This window comes from Triticum urartu, chromosome 4A (assembly GCF_056163025.1).
Source record: "Triticum urartu cultivar PI428250 chromosome 4A, HENAU_Tu73, whole genome shotgun sequence".
NCBI classification, from domain to species: domain Eukaryota; kingdom Viridiplantae; phylum Streptophyta; class Magnoliopsida; order Poales; family Poaceae; genus Triticum; species Triticum urartu.
The window spans coordinates 11,588,156-11,608,299 of record NC_141876.1 but is presented as its reverse complement, the minus strand read 5'-3'; the positions used below and the strand labels follow the sequence as shown (position 1 = coordinate 11,608,299).

General features: G+C 43.8%; 1 protein-coding gene and 1 pseudogene across 1 annotated transcript; both read left to right on the top strand.

The window, feature by feature from the left end:
* The first annotated feature begins 193 nt into the window (after positions 1-193).
* Positions 194-12,646, top strand: LOC147974416 (uncharacterized). The gene is made up of 3 exons (XM_087519467.1): positions 194-270; positions 375-564; positions 12,410-12,646. The coding sequence occupies exons 1-3, from the start codon at positions 194-196 to the stop codon at positions 12,644-12,646; spliced, it is 504 nt and encodes a 167-aa protein (XP_087375593.1).
* LOC147974417 (uncharacterized) lies at positions 3,750-4,879 on the top strand (annotated as a pseudogene).
* Positions 12,647-20,144: the final 7,498 nt, after the last annotated feature.

Here is a 20,144-nt window from a genome sequence, read left to right as displayed (position 1 = left end):
GGTTGTGGCCGTGATGTGCCACCGTTGCTTGTGTGCTTCTGCTGCCGCCGTTATGTGCTGTACACGAGCAAGTTGACCCTGTTAATGTTCTAAGTTGTTCTGTACACAAGCTACTTACTTTGTTGTATATCTCATGTTTGCTTGATTTCTTGCTGTTGCAGACCACATAACTCAGATGAGCTAGGTGTTGGAGATGGCCGAACCGGAGAGGGGTGAGCACATTGTTGGAGACGGCTTCGACTTTCCTTCTTTGTTTGTTCCCGAGCCGAGGTGAGAAAGCAAAGTAGCTTCTTTTTGGTGCTCATCTGAATGCACGTTAGTGAATAGATGCTAACTCCATCGTATGTTGTTCGTTATTGGTCATTGTCGAGTAGGCCGCATCGGCCGCTGCTGGTGTTCACATTAACTATTAGAGTAGCTCCTTATGTCTACAAGCTTGATGATGGAAGCGAGCAAGTCATTGACAAGCATGACGTTGTGTTTGATTTTAACATTTTCGATATGTCATGGGTTAGCTTCAATGAAGTTGTGGCACAACATATCAAAATGGGGATTGGCCAAGAGGTGCGGTTGTTTGCATTAGACACCGTTGAGAGCACTGTTGATCTTGTACTTAATGGCCAACAATTGAATTCACACTTTATTGGCAATCATTGGGACTTTGAGGCCAAGAAATCATTTCTGTTAGCTGAGGTTGTTACATTGGAGGCACCCAATGCAAAGAAAGTAGGAAAGAAGAAGGCTCCCAAAAAGCCAACTGCTCCAAAAAATCCCGTAAAACCACCAGCTCCTAAAAAACCAGCTGCCCCCAGAAAGCCAAGTGCTCCTAGAAAACCCCAAAACCCACCAGCTCCCAAAAAGCCAAGTGCTGCTAGTAAGAAGGCAGCAACAAACACTTCTGTAGAATGCAGTGCTAGCTCATCTATGGTTGTTGATAATTCAAACTTGTCAGCTTTTGAGTTGGCACAGCCAATGGGGAGTCAGTATAGAGTTTTTCCAGATGATATGGAGTTTTCACCGGATGATGTTGACCACCCAGCTACAATGCAATTTCAAAGTGTTTGTGATGTGGTTGATAGTAGTGAGAGATGTGAGTCCTCTGTGCTTACCCAGGAAGAACCACCCACAGATTGGAGCTTGATTGAGATAGCTCCACCCATATGTGATGACAATATGTGTGATCCTCTTGGTATCAACGATGTCGACATTCCCATAACCGAAGAGAATATGTGTGATATTCTTGGTATCAACGATGAGGTGTTCTCCGAGCCACCACCTTCTCCACCTAGTGAGGAAGTTTACATGACCGATGAGGAGGATCGTCAACTTTTCATTGAGGCTGCCATTCCTGTTGATGATAGTGTGCCACCAGAGGAGGATATTGCATATGACAAAGAGAACCCGCAGATGTATCTTGGTGCTTTGTTTCCTTCAATGAAAGATTTTAGGATGGCTATCAGACAATATGCAATTAAAAGGGAAATTGACATTTGGGGATATAAGACTGATAAGAAAGGGTATCTTGGCAAATGTAGAGCCAAGGGTTGTCCATGGAGGATTACAGCTAGAATAAGGACTGATGGACAAAGCATAAGGGTACTAACGTTTTATTTAAGCATTGTTATTGTTGCTGTTTTTTCTATGTTTTTCATAAGTTTTTCCTATGTTGTGATGTGTTTCATCTTGTATTGCAGGTTACCAAGATTTCCGTGAAGCACAAGTGCTCCTCTACTGGTAGAATAAAAAGCAGCATGCCATATCAAGGATGGGTAGCATAAAGGACTGTACCCATTATACAGAGTGACCCTACTATTGGATGCAAAGAGCTGTTGGGGCATTTGGAAGATACATATGGCACAACCATTTAGTATCATACAGTGTGGAAAGGCAAAGATATAGCACAGAAATAGATATATGGTAGCATGAGGCAGAGTTTTCAATATTTGTTTAACTTCAAAGCAGAAGTTGAGAAGAGATCCCCAGGCAGCATTGTAGAGGTGGATATTGAAGGAAATATGCCCTAGAGGCAATACTAAAGTTATTATTTATTTCCTTATATCATGATAAATGTTTATTATTCATGCTAGAATTGTATTAACCGGAAACATAATACTTGTGTGAATACATAGACAAACAAAGTGTCACTAGTATGCCTCTACTTGACTAGCTCGTTAATCGAAGATGGTTATGTTTCCTAACCATAGACATGAGTTGTCATTTGATTAACGGGATCACATCATTAGGAGAATGATGTGATTGACATGACCCATTCCATTAGCTTAGCACACGATCGTTTAGTATGTTGCTATTGCTTTCTTCATGACTTATACATGTTCCTATGACTATGAGATTATGCAACTCCCGTTTACCGGAGGAACACTTTGTGTGCTACCAAACGTCACAACGTAACTGGGTGATTATAAAGGTGCTCTACAGGTGTCTCCAAAGGTACATGTTGGGTTGGCGTATTTCGAGATTAGGATTTGTCACTCCGATTGTCGGAGAGGTATCTCTGGGCCCTCTCGGTAATGCACATCACTTAAAGCCTTGCAAGCAATACAACTAATAAAGTTAGTTGCAAGATGATGTATTACAGAACGAGTAAAGAGACTTGTCGGTAACGAGATTGAACTAGGTATTGACATACCGACGATCGAATCTCGGGCAAGTAACATACCGATGACAAAGGGAACAAACGTATGTTGTTATGCGGTCTGACCGATAAAGATCTTCGTAGAATATGTAGGAGCCAATATGAGCATCCAGGTTCCGCTATTGGTTATTGACCGAAGACGTGTCTCGGTCATGTCTACATTGTTCTCGAACCTGTAGGGTCCGCACACTTAACGTTACGATGACAGTTTCATTATGAGTTTATATATTTTGATGTACCGAAGGTTGTTGGGAGTCCCGGATGTGATCACGGACTTGACGAGGAGTCTCGAAATGGTCGAGACATAAAAATCGATATATTGGACGACTATATTTGGACAATACCGGATCACCGGGAGGTTATAGGAACCCCCCGGGAGGTATATGGGCCTTATTGGGCCTTAGTGGAAAGGAGGGGAAAGGAGCAAGGGAGGGGGCGCGTCCCCCCAAGCCCAATCCGAATTGGGAAGGGGGGCCGCCCCCCTTTCCTTCCTCCCTCCTTCCTCTTCCTTCCCTCTCCTACTCCTAATAGAAAAAAGGGGAGTCCTACTCCCTGTGGGAGTTGGACTCCCCCCTAGGGCGCGCCACCCTCCTTAGCCGGCCCCCTCCTCCACTCCTTTATATACGGGGGCAAGGGGGCACCCCATAGACACAATAGTTGATCATTGATCTCTTAGCCGTGTGCGGTGCCCCCCTCCACCATAGTCCTTGATAATATTGTAGCGGTGCTTAGGCAAAGCCCTGCGACGGTAAAACATCAAGATCGTCACCACGCCGTCGTGCTGACGGAACTCATCCCCGACACTTTGCTGGATCGGAGTCCGGGGATCGTCATCGAGCTGAACGTGTGCTAGAACTCGGAGGTGCTGTAGTTTCGGTGCTTGATCGGTCGGGCCGTGAAGACGTACGACTACATCAACCGCGTTGTGCTAACGCTTCCGCTTCCGGTCTACGAGGGTACGTAGATAACACTCTCCCCTCTCGTTGCTATGCATCACCATGATCTTGCGTGTGCGTAGGATTTTTTTTTTAAATTACTACGTTCCCCAATAGATATGAAGATGGTTCACGGTATTGTTCGCTTTAATCGATTCTTTATGGCTCTTAAACCTTGCATTGATGGCTTTAAAGTTGGTTGTAGACCATATCTCAGTATAGATTCAACTGCACTCACCGGTAAATGGAGAGGTCACTTAGCAGCTTGTACAGCATTAGATGGGCATATTGGATGTATCCTCTAGCATTTGCATTCATTGATGGTGAAACCGATGAAAATTGGACATGGTTCATGTCACAACTAAACAGGGCATTAGGTCTTGTTTCCCCTTTAGCTATATGCACAAATGCATGTAAAGGTTTAGAGAATGCAGTCAAAAAAATATTCCCTCATGCAGATCAAAGAGAGTGTTTTAGGCATCTCATGGCTAACTTCTCTAAAAAGTTCCAAGGAGATGTGTTTGGCAGAATGTGGCCAGCTGCTAGGGCATATAGGCCACAAGTTTTTAACTACCACATGAATAAAATCCTAGCAGAAGCACCTGATGTGCATGAGTATCTCTCAAGGTACCATAGCTTAAAATGGACGAGATGCATGTTTGACCTCTCAATTAAATGTGATTACATCAATAATAACCTTGCTGAGTCTTTTAATGGTTGGATTAAAGATTACAAAGAGTTGCCACCTGATGAGCTAGCTGACACTCTTAGAGAGCTAGTCATGAAATTTCGTGAGAAAAGGAGAAAGGTTGGAATGAAACTGAAAGGAAAAATTATTCCAGCCATCATCCAACAGATTCATAATAGGACAAGGGGACTTAAACATTTGAAAGTTGGGAAATCTGGAGTTGCAAGTTGTGAGGTGAGGGATACAAGTAAATACAACTTGCGACATGTTGTGAAAACTGCCCAAAGCGAGTGCACGTGCTTGGAGTGGCAGCACACAGGGAAGCCTTGTGAGCATGCACTTGCTTTCTTGCTGGATAGAAGGAACCCCAAATGGGAGGATTACGTGCATGACTATTTCTCCCTAGAGAAGTTTAGGGCAGCATATGCTGGAGAGGTTGAGCCATTGGCAGATAGGTCTCAATGGTCACATGTACAATTTCCGTTTGACATGGAGGCTCCATTAGACAAGAAAAGAGGTGTTGGAAGGACTAGAAAAAACAGGTACAAGAGCTTCCTCGAAGGTGGAGATGGTGGTCCTAAAAATAAGAAAGAACCAAAATAGCTAGGCAGCAAGAATAGATGCAAAAGATGCCACATTTTAGGCCACAGGCAGTCCACCTGTCCGCTGAATGGACCAAGGCCAAGGTACGTGTGATGATTTATGTTTATTTCATCACTTGTAATGATCAATGTTTATTTCATCACTTATTTTACTGTGTACTACCACTAGTGCAGAACCGGGCAACAGCACCGGTTCGTAAGGCCCTTTAGTGCCGGTTCCATAACCGGCACTAAAGTGTGGGCACTAAAGCCCCCCCCCTTTAGTACCAGTTCAGCACGAACCGGTGCTAAAGGGCAAACACGTGGCACGAGCCAGCTCTGTGGGCGCGTAGGACATTAGTACCGGTTGGTAACACCAACCGGTACTAAATGTTTTGGTGTGTTTTGGTTTTTTTACTTTAATTATGTGTTTTCAATTTAATTTAGTGATTGTTTTACATTATAATGAGTTGTTAAATCATTAGGTGATTAGTTTGACTGGATGCGTGTGGATCCTAGCTAAGTCATCAAGTATATGTCATATCCATATTACATATACTTGATCACCTACTTAAGTGATCGAGGTAATATGGATATGGCATATATATACTTGATCACTTAGCTAGAATCCATCCAGTTGAAACTAATATGCAATTTCTTTCATAAATGATATAATAACTCATCATCATCATATTAATTAATATAAAAACTCTTGCATCATATATATCATCACCAACGGTTTTCATAGCAAAGATATCATCGAGTTCAACATGGTAATGATATTATAAGAGTTCATAACACCACAAAAGCAAATCACTGTTTGAGATTAAGTTCAGGACGAAGAACACGGACATGAGAGGACAAGTACTAAGAGCATGAACTAGCTAATTAATCACTCCTGCTGCTCTCTCTCAGGTAAAATAGCATAGAACATGTATAGCTTTGCTGATTCATCATATTGGAGCATGCAGATGAGCCTGTCTCCTAATCGTGGGTCGCGCTTCTGATTGCTGCCCCCTAGTACTTCTCTGTGATCGTTCACAATTTTGCTCCAGTCTTTTACTATTAAGCATTCCTCGCTATTAGAAATCCTGAATGCACTAAAGTGCATTGTAGGATATATTGGCTGTAAGCTAACAATATTCATGGTACCTTTAGTCTCGATCCAATCAGGCACAACATTCATCGGGAGTCCCTGTTGAAGAACATCGTATAGTAACATACTTAGCAATGAAGTTTAGCTTAAAAAAATAATGTATGCAAAAGATGCACTGAGAAGAAATAGTAGAAATCTTACCATCTTTCCTAAATATATGTGACCATAGTTCAGTACGAACACTATTGGTCGCACGTTTTGAGTACTAACATTTCTAAGTGCAGGAAAGAAGTTTGTCTTGACAGCATCAAGATCCTCAAGCCATGAAACATAATGACTTGTCTCCTCGCAGTTTAGTTCAGCTCCGGGACAGTGGATGGTCCTGTCTACCAAGCGCCGAACATGTTTGCTTGACTGGAAGTAAGCTGTCAATATTAATTGAGATCTATTAATTATATAACTGGTTCAAATAATCTCATATCGAAGACATAAATATGGTTGAGAAACTTACATAATGGTAGAACTGGAGGCGTCTGCACATCGACCCAGATGTCTCTATTACCTTCAATATCATCTTCCGGACGAATATCAAAGGTGATAACCATATCAGGCTCAAATGCATAAGCCTTGCATAGTGCTTGCCAAGTTTTGCATTCAAAATAGGTGTATGTGTCCACATTGTATAATTTGACGTTGAAGGTATAACCATGCTCGGTCTTCAAGTAACTCTTTTTACCTCCATAGTTTCGTTAGGACTGAAACCTATCTTATCCAAGACAAAAATTCTTGCATGGCAGGGGATACACTAGTAGAATAGTGAAAAATTAAAATTAAAAGGTGAAGCAAAATGAAGCATAAGTCATGCTTAATTACGAAAAAAGACTTGTCGTTGTGACTTACTGTATCCACTTCAAAGTTCTCATCCAGCTTGATGTTGAAGCGTCTATCATCAACTAGAAAATTTTGGCCGCACAGGCCGCACTGGTCTTCGCAGTATTCACACATAATGAAATCGTGTTCGTCGTCAGACGACATTCCTATGTTCATAGGTGAAACATTAAACACTTATTAGTTCTATTAATTCAACTAATTCTGTTAATTCAACTAGTTCAACTAAGCACTTACGAAAAATATACCTAATTAATTAAACTAATTCAACTAACTAGTTCAACTAATTAATTAAACTAATTCATCTAATATCTAACATATATGTTCATATATAGGTGAAACATTAAACACTTACTAGTTCTATTAATTCAACTAAATAAACTAGTTCTATTAATTCAACTAAGCATTTACTAAAAATAAACTAGTTCTATTAATTTCTTACTAAAATAAAGTAGGTAGTTCTATATAGTAATATTTTGATTAGATCATCAAATCTCATATACCTAAATTTCTTACTAAAAATAAACTTGTTCTATTAATTTTCATACTAAAAATAAACTAGTTATATTAATTCAACTAGTTCAAATAATCTCATATATATACCTAATTAATATCTAGCTATACTAATTCAACTAGTTCAATTTGTTCTAATTCATGTAAAATATATTTGACATTAATATTTAACATCTTTTCCATATAATTCATCTAACCATTAACATTCTAACATTATTATCTACGTAATTTATCTAACATTGATCTAAACAACAGAAAATAGAAAATAAGTAAAAATTAACAATGTGTGTGTATGTGTGTGTACATACGACCGGGGGACGGCGGCGTACGGGCGGCGGCGGGCGACGACGGGGGGACGGGCGCGGCGGGAGAGAGGCGGCGGCGACGTACGGGGGGACGGGCGCGGCGGGCGAGAGGCGGCGGCGACGTACGGGTGCGGCGGGGGCGACGGGTCGGGCGGTGACGGCGACGGGCGGCGGGGGCGGCGAGGGCGGCGCGCGATGGGGCGACGGGCGCGCGGCGAAGAAGTTTGGATCGAGAAGAACTACTGGTGGTCGATGAACTAATTTTTTCATAGGTTCCATATATATAGGAGGGGTCTTTAGTGCCGGTTGGAGCCACCAACCGGTACTAAAGGCCAATTTTCGCAAGGCCAAGGGGCGGGAAACGGCCCCTTTAGTACCGGTTCGTGCCACGAACCGGTACTAAAGACCCCCCCCCCCTTAGTACCGGTTGGCGGGGGCGGCGAGGGCGGCGCCGATGGGGCGACGGGCGCGCGGCGAAGAAGTTTGGATCGAGAAGAACTACTGGTGGTCGATGAACTAATTTTTTCATAGGTTCCATATATATAGGAGGGGTCTTTAGTGCCGGTTGGAGCCACCAACCGGTACTAAAGGCCAATTTTCGCAAGGCCAAGGGGCGGGAAACGGCCCCTTTAGTACCGGTTCGTGCCACGAACCGGTACTAAAGACCCCCCCTTTAGTACCGGTTGGAGCGACCAACCGGTACTAAAGGTTGTGCGCTGCCACCGGCGGTGCACAATGTTTAGTCCCACCTCGCCGAGCGAAGGGCAGCCGCACTGGTTTATAAACCCAGCCGCAGCTGCTCCTTCGAGCTTCTCTATATAGCAGGCTTCTGGGCCTAATTAACTAGGGCGCGCTGCCCTGTGAGCCTGCTGGCCCTTCTGGGCCTGCATTTGCACACCCTAGGTCTGGCAGGCCCACTGGGCAGCGCGCCAACAAATTTTTTATATAGTTTTTTTGCATTATTTATTTTCTTCTATTTATTTTTGAGTAGTTTTTTATATAGTTTTTTCTTTTCTGCATTATTTATTTTCTTCTATTTATTTTTGAGTAATTTTTTTGTATAGTTTTTTTATTTTCTGTATTATTTCTTTTCTTCTATTTATTTTCTTCTGGAAATTGAATGCTGCATACTGAACAATTAGGTAAATGACCGAAAAACAACAAATGATGTTAGAACATGTTGGAAATTGATGACGTCGCTTTGAATGCTGCATACTGAACACAAAAGAAGTCCGGAGTTCAAATAAGTTTAAAAAACATTGAAGTGGCCGTGTAACAGATGAGTTCTCGTCCAAAACCCTGATACTCCGAAAGAGTATGTCCAGTTTGTACATGAACTGCGTCCAGTTTTTGCCGTGACCCTCTCTACTCTTTCGCGCATGCTATGCGGGTGATATGATGATACCATGCCAAGTTTCAACATTTTCAGGATTCATTTTGTAGCGATTTTCAATTTCACGGTCATTTAGCTCTCTAAACAATTAGGTAAATGACCGAAAAACAACAAATGATGTCAGAACATGTTGGAAATTGATGACGTCGCTTTGAATGCTGCATACTGAACACAAAAGAAGTCTGGAGTTCAAATAAGTTTAAAAAACATTGAAGTGACCGTGTAACAGATGAGTTCTCGTCCGAAACCCTGATACTCCAAAAGGGTATGTCCAGTTTGTACACGAAGTGCGTCCAGTTTTTGCCGTGACCCTCTCTACTCTTTCGCGCATGCTATGCGGGTGATATGATGATACCATGCCAAGTTTCAACATTTTCAGGATTCATTTTGTAGTGATTTTCAATTTCATGGTCATTTAGCTCTCTAAACAATTAGGTAAATGACCGAAAAACAACAAATGATGTCAGAACATGTTGGAAATTGATGACGTCGCTTTGAATGCTGCATACTGAACACAAAAGAAGTCCGGAGTTCAAATAAGTTTAAAAAACATTGAAGTGGTCGTGTAACAGATGAGTTCTTGTCCGAAACCCTGATACTCTGAAAGGGTTTGTCCAGTTTGTACACGAAGTGCGTCCAGTTTTTGCCGTGACCCTCTCTACTCTTTCGCGCATGCTATGCGGGTGATATGATGATACCATGCCAAGTTTCAACATTTTCAGGATTGATTTTGTAGTGATTTTCAATTTCACGGTCATTTAGCTCTCTAAACAATTAGGTAAATGACCGAAAAACAACAAATGATGTCAGAACATGTTGGAAATTGATGACGTCGCTTTGAATGCTGCATACTGAACACAAAAGAAGTCCGGAGTTCAAATAAGTTTAAAAAACATTGAAGTAGCCATGTAACAGATGAGTTCCCGTCCGAAACCCTGATACTCTGAAAGAGTATGTCCAGTTTGTACACGAAGTGCGTCCAGTTTTTGCCGTGACCCTCTCTACTCTTTCGCGCATGCTATGCGGGTGATATGATGAGACCATGCCAAGTTTCAACATTTTCAGGATTCATTTTGTAGTGATTTTCAATTTCACGGTCATTTAGCTCTCTAAACAATTAGGTAAATGACCGGAAAACAACAAATGATGTCAGAACATGTTGGAAATTGATGACGTCGCTTTGAATGCTGCATACTGAACACAAAAGAAGTCCGGAGTTCAAATAAGTTTAAAAAACATTGAAGTGGCCGTGTAACAGATGAGTTCTCGTCCGAAACCCTGATACTCCGAAAGAGTATGTCCAGTTTGTACACGAAGTGCGTCCAGTTTTTGCCGTGACCCTCTGTACTCTTTCGCGCATGCTATGCGGGTGATATGATGATACCATGCCAAGTTTCAACATTTTCAGGATTGATTTTGTAGGGATTTTCAATTTCACGGTCATTTAGCTCTCTAAACAATTAGGTAAATGACCGAAAAACAACAAATGATGTCAGAACATGTTGGAAATTGATGACGTCGCTTTGAATGCTGCATACTGAACACAAAAGAAGTCCGGAGTTCAAATAAGTTTAAAAAACATTGAAGTGGCCGTGTAACAGATGAGTTCTCGTCCGAAAACCCTGATACTCCGAAAAAGTATGTCCATTTTGTACATGAAGTGCATCCAGTTTTTGCCGTCACCCTCTCTACTCTTTCGCGCATGCTATGCGGGTGATATGATGATACCATGCCAAGTTTCAACATTTTCAGGATTCATTTTGTAGCGATTTTCAATTTCACGGTCATTTAGCTCTCTAAACAATTAGGTAAATGACCGAAAAACAACAAATGATGTCAGAACATGTTGGAAATTGATGACGTCGCTTTGAATGCTGCATACTGAACACAAAAGAAGTCCGAAGTTCAAATAAGTTTAAAAAACATTGAAGTGGCCGTGTAACAGATGAGTTCTCGTCCGAAACCCTGATACTCCGAAAGAGTATGTCCAGTTTGTACACGAAGTGCGTCCAGTTTTTGCCGTGACCCTCTCTACTCTTTCGCGCATGCTATGCGGGTGATATGATGATACCATGCCAAGTTTCAACATTTTCAGGATTCATTTTGTAGTGATTTTCAATTTCATGGTCATTTAGCTCTCTAAACAATTAGGTAAATGACCGAAAAACAACAAATGATGTCAGAACATGTTGGAAATTGATGACGTCGCTTTGAATGCTGCATACTGAACACAAAAGAAGTCCGGAGTTCAAATAAGTTTAAAAAACATTGAAGTGGTCGTGTAACAGATGAGTTCTCGTCCGAAACCCTGATACTCTGAAAGGGTTTGTCCAGTTTGTACACGAAGTGCGTCCAGTTTTTGCCGTGACCCTCTCTACTCTTTCGCGCATGCTATGCGGGTGATATGATGATACCATGCCAAGTTTCAACATTTTCAGGATTGATTTTGTAGTGATTTTCAATTTCACGGTCATTTAGCTCTCTAAACAATTAGGTAAATGACCGAAAAACAACAAATGATGTCAGAACATGTTGGAAATTGATGACGTCACTTTGAATGCTGCATACTGAACACAAAAGAAGTCCGGAGTTCAAATAAGTTATTAAAAATAAAAAAGAAGTGCAATGCTGGTTAATTTGCTTCAAGCCATTCGGAATAGTGTAGACTGCACTGCACATAGCTGAGTGCAATCCATGCTATTCCGCAAGGCTTGAAGCTAATCAACATGTAGGTGAGCATTGCAACTCTTCGTCATTGTCTGTGCACTCACGGCTTATAAACCGCTCATACTGCCTCTCTCTTGGCGAGGTGGGACTAAAATTCAGCTTACAAAGAAACTCTAGTACCGATTCATGGCATGAACCGGTACTAAAGGTCTTCGTGGGGCCCCAGACTGACCATAGTCTGGCACAGCCTCATTAGTACCGGTTCATGGCATGAACCGGTACTAAAGGTTACCCACGAACCGGTACTAATGATGCCCGCCCGCCTAGCCGTTGGAACCGGCACTAATGGTCACATTAGTGCCGGCTCAAATTCAAACCGGCACTAATGTGCTTCACATTTGACCCTTTTTCTACTAGTGTACCTTGTGCAGGAAAAGAAAGAAGAGAGCACCAAGATATCCAGTTGATGATGATGCCTCAGCACCGAAACCTGAAGTGGCAGCCCAACAACCTGAAGTTGTTGTCACTCCCAATAGGCACATGATCACCATGCCACAAAGTCTTCAAGGCAGTCCCAATCCAGTGACAAGAAGGTAACACATCCACATACTACAACAATGTCTATTTTAACTTGCACTCATTACATTTCTCGATACATGCAGCATGTTGGCTTCGACGTTGGCTGATGAGGCAACACATGCAACACCAGAACTTGATGTGGCTGTCACTCCAACCAGGCACATGCTCACTATGCCACAGAGTCTGCAAGGAAGTCCCAATCCAGTCACAAGAAGGATGTTGGCCATGGCATTGGCTGATGAGGCGTCGCAGCAACCTACCCCAACCGTGGAGGACACCATGATAGCATATGACATGGCCTCAAGCTCGAAAGCTAGAAAGTTGACCCCAAAGAGAAGGAAGTACTAGTGTTGTGCTTATCTTCTCTATGCTTTTGGTTGTAATATGGCAAACTTAGCATCCTTTACTTTGGATGTAACATGGCAGCAACTATTGTGTTATGCTTTTGGTTGTAACATGGCAGTTACAATGGCCTTCTGCTTTTGGTTGTAAAACATGGCAGAAATTATGGCCTTATGGTAGATGGTGTATGATCATGTTAACTGCTTTATTTCGCTATATTGTCTTGATATTGTGTCATGGTGTATGAATATGTTCATTTGGAAATATATGTTTGAATTTTCTATTCTGTGCATACAACAGGCAAAATGCTGTCCAAATTGAGCCAATATGCTGCCCAAAATTTGAACTTTTTTTCGAACAACCCAGAAAAAATTGAAAAAATTACAGTAAATCATTCATATATGTTTGACTAATCTGAGAAAGTTTCATGCAATTTGGATCATTGGTTCAACGGGAAAATGCATCTCAACTTTCAGATTAACTAGTTTGACCACATTTTGACCGAAATTAAAAAGTTGTCAGAAAAAATTGAAAAAAAATACAATAAATCATTCATATATGTGTGACTAATCTGAGAAAGTTTCATGCAATTTGGATCATTGGTTCAACGAATCTATGCATTTCAACTAGTTTGAGCAAATTTGGACCAAAACTTGATGAGGAGCAGCAGGGGAAGAAGACTCCAGTGGTAGGGGCAGCAGCGGCAGGGTAGAAGGTGCATGAGGGGAGCAAGAGGGGGCGGCAGCAGCAGGGCAGGAAGGGCCGGCGAGTAGCAGCAAGGACCAGCGAGGAGCGGCAGGAAGGTGCAGGAGAGGAGTGGAGTACGAGTTCATCCATCCCCCTGTGTTATGTTTGGATCAGAGAGGTATAAGGATATATCAGTCCTCTATTTTCTTCACTTATGTTGTCTATTATTTAGAAAGTTTGTTTTTGTGTTGAAAAGTAGCAAAAGATCAAAATCCAAACAAAAAAGTGTCACCAGATCAATTACAAAGTAAGGAGTGGCAAATTATCAAAGTCCAAAGTAAAGAGTGGCAAAAAATCAAATCGCATCGTTCCCACCCGACACTCCTGCCCTGCGAGCAACCAACAGTCGCCAGTCGCCGGTGAGGCCGGCCGCTCGCGAGACCTCCCCGACCGGCGCACCACGCTACTCCAGTGCGTGAGCCCACTCTGTTCGACTGCTACTGCTAGTAGTAGATCCGACCACATCTTCGAGATTAGATTAGGTTCCGCGTCCAAGCTTCAAACTTGCTCTCCGGCCTTTTTTCTCGCGTTGAAACTTCAAGCTTGCTCCATCCGTGTACGGGATGGCTCCGATGCGTGTGCCTCTGGCTGAATCGTACCCGTCGTACGTCGTACGTACTACACTCTTCATTTTAAAATATAATGCGTCCGCGTTTTTTGAGATTCAACTTTAACCATAAATTTAACCAACGAGATCGACTGCGACAGGACCAAAAATTATATAATTGAAATTTTTTTTTAAATACGGATTCACTGATATAATTTTTGCTTGTGCCGTAATCGGTTTAGTTAAGCACGGGAACAGACGAAGCGCTCTATTTTGAAATGGAAGACACCGACGAATGTGATGACCGGCCAAACGCATTGTCAGCCTCTGGTGCCAACGAATTCACTGCTGCGCTGTTATTATTTCTTACTACTGGATGAATGACACCCAACTTATGTATGGCGTCGCGGCGTGAAATGACCCAAAAGAGCGTGATCGTCTCAATACTAGTAATAAACATAACAAAATACTGTCCAACTCTTAAGGGAGGGCTGGACCATATTCGAGAAGCTTCAAGACTGACCAACACACGGTTATAAATATTCAGGACATCTGATCAGGTAGCTATCTCGAACTCTTGATCATCTAGTGGATTGCCATGTGCACCGATTAGGACAAATTTATTTATATTAACAAGTACCATAGGAACTGAGTATGACAAATTAAATACATTATCAGACATTAAGAACCGTTCTTGTCAAAACATGTTGTCATGATAAATGGGAGTGTTGGTTAGGAGGATTAATATGTGGATCAGATGAGAGCATCTCCAACACTTGTCCTGAAATAGGGCATTGGAAAACAGTTTCAGCGCACTAAAAAGTGAGATTTAGGGTATCAAGAAAATTTCTTCTCCAAGAGCTGCCTTAAAATAGGGCGCCACTGCTCCAATAGCTGCCTTGAAATGGTGCACCCAAAACGTCTAAACTAAAACTTGATCATTGCATATTCGATGCAAACATCAAGCATTCAAAGTTTTAAAGTCGCAAACTTAACATAGTTTGATTATAAACATGCAAACTTAAACTACGGACAATTACTCTTCGTCACTAAGATTGTCACGGTCAATGTTGTCCTCCTCCTCCTCGTCATCCTCATTGGGCTTACCTCATCTTCCGACTCGACCTTAACCACCCTTGATTTGGAGGCAACTTCGTCCTCCTTCACAACTCATACTCCGCCAATATCAGATGTGGATTTCCCGCGGCGAAAATCGCCATAGCCACCTCATCGTGCCACGGGTGTTGACCTGGTCGAGAACGATACAGGTTTTCCTCTTCTCCTTGCGGGACACGATGTTCGCTTCGGGGCCGATGAACTCCGCGACCTCTCCCGGGATTCGAACTTTGGAAAATTCATCTCGCGTGTCGGCATGGAGAGCCTCCAACACACGATGTAGAATGCATGCATGGTGAGCTCCGCCGTGTCGAACGTCTCGAGCCAATGCCACTTCCCATAGCACGTCAGCTCGGCGGCGTAGTGTCTGGATTGCCGCAGCCGAAAGCTGTGGAAGCCCGTCTTGCTCCTGGCTTGCTGCGCGGTAGCAGCTGATTCCCGTGAGGTGGTGGGGCGGTGGGTGGATCCGGTGGCGGGAGGTGCGGCGGTGGAGGATTTAGTCGGATTTGGTAGTGGCGGATGCGTGGGAGGGCATGCGGCTGCGACACTAGCTGCCGTGGCCGAAAGCGGACGGATACGTTGGCGGCACCGGCGCTGGAGGGGAAACTGTCATGGGAGGGCTGCGCGTGGAATGTTCAGGATGACGGTTGGCTTGTGCACAACCACGGTTTTGGTTTTGTGGCAGTCACGTGCATGCTGTATTTTTGCGGCAAAAAGGGTTGTTTTTTTAGGCTACCTTAAAATAGGACCACATAATAATTTGAAGACAGGCCAACTGTTGGACCTACGATTTTGGATCAAAATGACGTAAAAAGCGGGGGTGTTAGGCAATTGATGTAAAATAAGGTAGCTGTTGGAGATGCACTCAGGTGGTAACATTGTGTCTCTATGTTTGAGTTGATGGATTAACCGCAAGGATTGAGCCCATACGCTATGCATCTTTGTCATCCTTAACTTATATTTGTCACTCAAAAGTAATCGTGCGTATGCTATGCATCTTCACGATGACTCGAGAATTTAGCTAGCATGATTTCTCCTAGAAACTTTTACCTAGTGTGCAACAACACATTTAGTCAAACATCATAGTCTTTCTCATGGCATCTTAATTAGTAGCATGGAGTAATGGATTGTTGTGGTACGCTCGTTCATAACCTAACTTGTGGACTTGTGGTTGATAGGTTCATATATAGCCTAGCTTGTGGTTTTAGGGCATCTTTAAGGAAGACCCGTAAAACACCGGTATATGTCCGATCGAACACACTTGTTCACTTTTGCAACCCAACGGGACCTGTATCAATCCCCGAAGCTGTCCGGACATCTAAATTCTGGTATTTTGAAGACAAAAGTAGTGGTGCTTTGCTGGAATCCGGACATGCAATTGACCAATCACATGTATGGTCCCTCTCTTCTCTCTCTCCTCCCATCTGCACATGCATGGTCCCCCTCTTCTCTCTCTCTCGTCCTAACCCACAAATATTTCACCATATGCATGGTCCCCATCTATTTTTTCTCCTCCCACCCGAATACTTTGTATTTAGTGTTGGTTTGCGCTCTTTCGTATCATGTCTGTGGACCACATCCAGACACAAAAACGGACATATACCGGGGAAATTTACGGGTTGGCGTTGGAGATGCCCTTACTCCTACCGCTAACTCATGTGTGTGGTTGCCCATACCACCGGATCATGTGATGTTTGCTTGTCTCATTTTCTTTTCATGTAGGTTCATGCCTTTTGTTAGCATTAGACACAAGTGCATAGTATCCATTGATTCTATCACCCTAATCCACCTAACCTAGCTTTTGTTATTGGGCCTACACTACATCAGGAAGCAAAACCACTAGAGATGAGAGGTACAACACCTGGTGTTAGTCACTGTAGTATGGTCTATGGTGCCCCTGTCTGTTGTGTCCCACTAGAAAATCTTTCATGTTACGACCAGACCAGAAGCAAGTTGTGCATGTCATCTCTTTTTCTTCTATATAGAAAAATTGTTGGGGTCTTAAGCACTTAATCTTGATCTGTTGAGTCCTTAACATTCTTCACAGTTCTAACACCATCTATGACTTTACCAGACAGAATTGCATAATAAACTCTGGCCTCTCCACATTAAGTTAATGGAGGCACTAATTGGAGGTTGTCCCCCGTACGATGGTATTACGATTGATATTCTCTTCTGCAATAAACACTGGAATCAGTTTTGTTGTGTGCGTCCCTGTTGGTAACAGGAAGAGATAAGGAAAAGGTACCGATGTGACAAAGTGAAGCATATACTCCCTTCCTCCCAAAATAAGTGTCTTGAACTTAGTACAAATTTGCATTAGAGTTAGTACAAAGTTGAGACACTTATTTTGGAACGGATGAAATACTTAACAGAACAAAACAGATACCGATATGACAAAGTGAAGCATAGAACAACTGCCATCTTGACGAAAGCATATACTCAAAAATATAATCGAGGCAAAGCTCATGCCTCTGTTTCAAGAAAAAAAAGTATACTAAAAATTATAATCGAGGCAAAGCTTATGCCTCTGTTTTGAAGGAAAAAATACTCAAAAATTGTTTGTTTTTGCAGCACAAGCATATGGACATTTTATTTCCAATTTAGATATCTCGTGTATTTATATTTGTTCTCGTACTCAAGTAGCGCCTCTATGCGTGAGTACATTAATCAGTGTATCATGGATTATATAGTGACAACGCTGCTCCATGATAGCTCTGTCGCTGCAATCGATCAACCGCGCTGCCGACACAAGGTGGTTTTCAGCTCTACTTTTCGTTTGTTTGTTATATTGGCTGCTGCACCAGTGTTGTTGGTTGCGGAACACATTAAGGGATGTTGTTCAACAGCAACGTCTTCTCGGTATACCCAGCATGATGATTATTTTTTAGAGAGAAAAAAAGAGTGCGTCCATGACAAGGGAAATGGAGTCCTTGCGCCATCGACAAACGGGTCAGGGAGGACAAGAGAGGGCGTCACACTCGTCCGCACCGACACAAACCCGACCCAAATTTGGGCTGAAAATGAATTGTGGCATATAATAAAAAAGAAAAGAGACACCCCTTCGTTTGTGTTGCTGTGTTAGGCGGTGTTTTTTATCCAGCAAACCAAACGGATGCCAGCGGAACAAATGGGTCGCCGCCTTGGAGTTAGCTTAAATTAGGCCAACTCCATCGCACGCCCCAAACGGACGTCCGTTTTGTCCGGATTTTGTCCGTTTGGGTAGATATTTAGGGTCGTGTCCTGGGATGCGGTGGTCGTGCGCCCAGCGCGCGGCCGCATCCCGGCCGCATCCTGTCCGCGTATTATTTCTTTGCAAGTCCTTAACTTTATTTCATCATTCATTTTTGGTACATGAAAAATATATCATCACATTTTGACTAGTAAAGTAAGATCAAAGAAACAAGAACCACAAGAATCCATTTTAGAAGATACCCAACTTTCATAACTGCTCCCTTGAGTTGGGTTAGGGCCTTCTCGATACACTCATTGTTGCTTCCTCAGACATAGTCTCGTGTCTAACCTCTAATCTAGCAACAAGTGCACTTGTCTCATTTATAGCCTCTATGCTAGCTAAAAGTGCACGAACATGTACTAAATTTCGCTCTATCAATATATCGATGTACTCTTCTTTCTAATACCAAAACTTGCATCCATTCTACATAACAAAATTTGAAGTTAGCACAACTAGTCAAATCTAGAGCACAAACCGAAACTAAAAAAAGCGCATACCCCATCGTTTAAGCACTTGATGAACACCCATCTTGAATGTTTCGGCGTTGTAGACACGCGGCGCACGATCATCCTTCGGCAGTGGTCGCACTTAATGAGTGGCAACGGTGCGCCGGTGAGCTTTTGGGTAAGCACCGAGCCTAGCCGACCGCCATTTGTGTATCTGCCGACGAACCACCGACGGTGCAGATCCGAGCGGCTAGAGGAGGAGCCACTGCCTGCATGTGGCCTTGCGGCCCTGCCAGGGCCTTCCGGCGAGGTGCCCGGCCAGTCCATGGCGCGGCCCGGCCTCCCACAGCCGGTCGAGCTCAAGATCGACCGGACCCGCCCCAAATCCGGCCGACGGGTGCGCAAACCAGGTGGCCATGGTTGGGTAGTTCGGCGGCGCCGAGGGGAAGGGGTTGGGCGAGCTCGCGTCCGAACTGCACTGCTGCAATGGCGGCGGCGGCGGCAACGAGGGAAAGAGTGGGGAAAAGTGGAGGGGGTGCGGCCGGAGGGAGGGAGGGGCGGATAGAAAAAGGCCCGCCCTGTGCCACCGACGGGCGGGCCAGGGGAGGACACGTGCAGACGACCTGCGCGTCCGCGTGGTGTCCGTTTCACTCCAAAAAGGCGCAAGCTTGGGCCGCTGATAGGTCGAAAGCGGACACAAAACGGACAAAAGTCCGTTTGCTCCCGCGCGCCGGGCCGCCTTGTTTGTCCGTTTTACCCCAAACGAACGAGGCCGGACAAGATAGGGTCGCGCGGTGGAGTTCGGCCTTAGTCTGTTGTGGTTGTAGATGGTCTAGCCTGTCATCTTTTACAATCGGACGGAGACACCCTAAGCTTGAGGAGCCGGAGACGGCGAATCGTCGAGGAAAGAGTAGCAAGAGAGCAAAGTGAAGGGTGGTGCATGGGAGGGAGGGAGGGGAGCCTGGACCATGCCCGAGGGGTGAACGGGGCGGGGCGGGGGCTATAGGCTCGCCTTGTCTCGGGGGACAGGCAGCATTCATTTCTTTCGCGAGGTAATAGCACCCCAGGTACCCTAACTTGCACCCAATGTGATGATCTAGTCCCAAACTTGCAAAACTAGACCAAGCCATACCCCAACTTGCATCCAATGTGATGATTTAGTCCCAGGCCAATGAGAACTCGCCAATTGGCTGGGCCGGTCAGTGCGCGCATATTTGCACAAAACCCCCTGCCGTTTGTCTGATTCAACCCGCAGTATCCCCCCACCTGAATTAAATCTGTCGGAGGAATCCACTTCACGTCCGGTCCAGATCCAGCTCCACTCGTTCCCCATCTGCCCCCTTGCCCCCTCAACTCTAGCATCAGCTTCTCCACGCCGACAGCAAGCTCGCCGCCGTCGTCCAGGCCGCCCCC

Coding starts and splice junctions, on each gene's coding strand:
- LOC147974416 (XM_087519467.1), top strand. CDS start 194: ATGGCCGAACCGGAGAGGGGTGAGCACATTGTTGGAGACGGCTTCGAC. Junction 271..374: donor TTGTTTGTTCCCGAGCCGAG/GTGAGAAAGCAA, acceptor ATTGTCGAGTAG/GCCGCATCGGCCGCTGCTGG. Junction 565..12,409: donor AAATGGGGATTGGCCAAGAG/GTGCGGTTGTTT, acceptor TTGGCTGATGAG/GCAACACATGCAACACCAGA.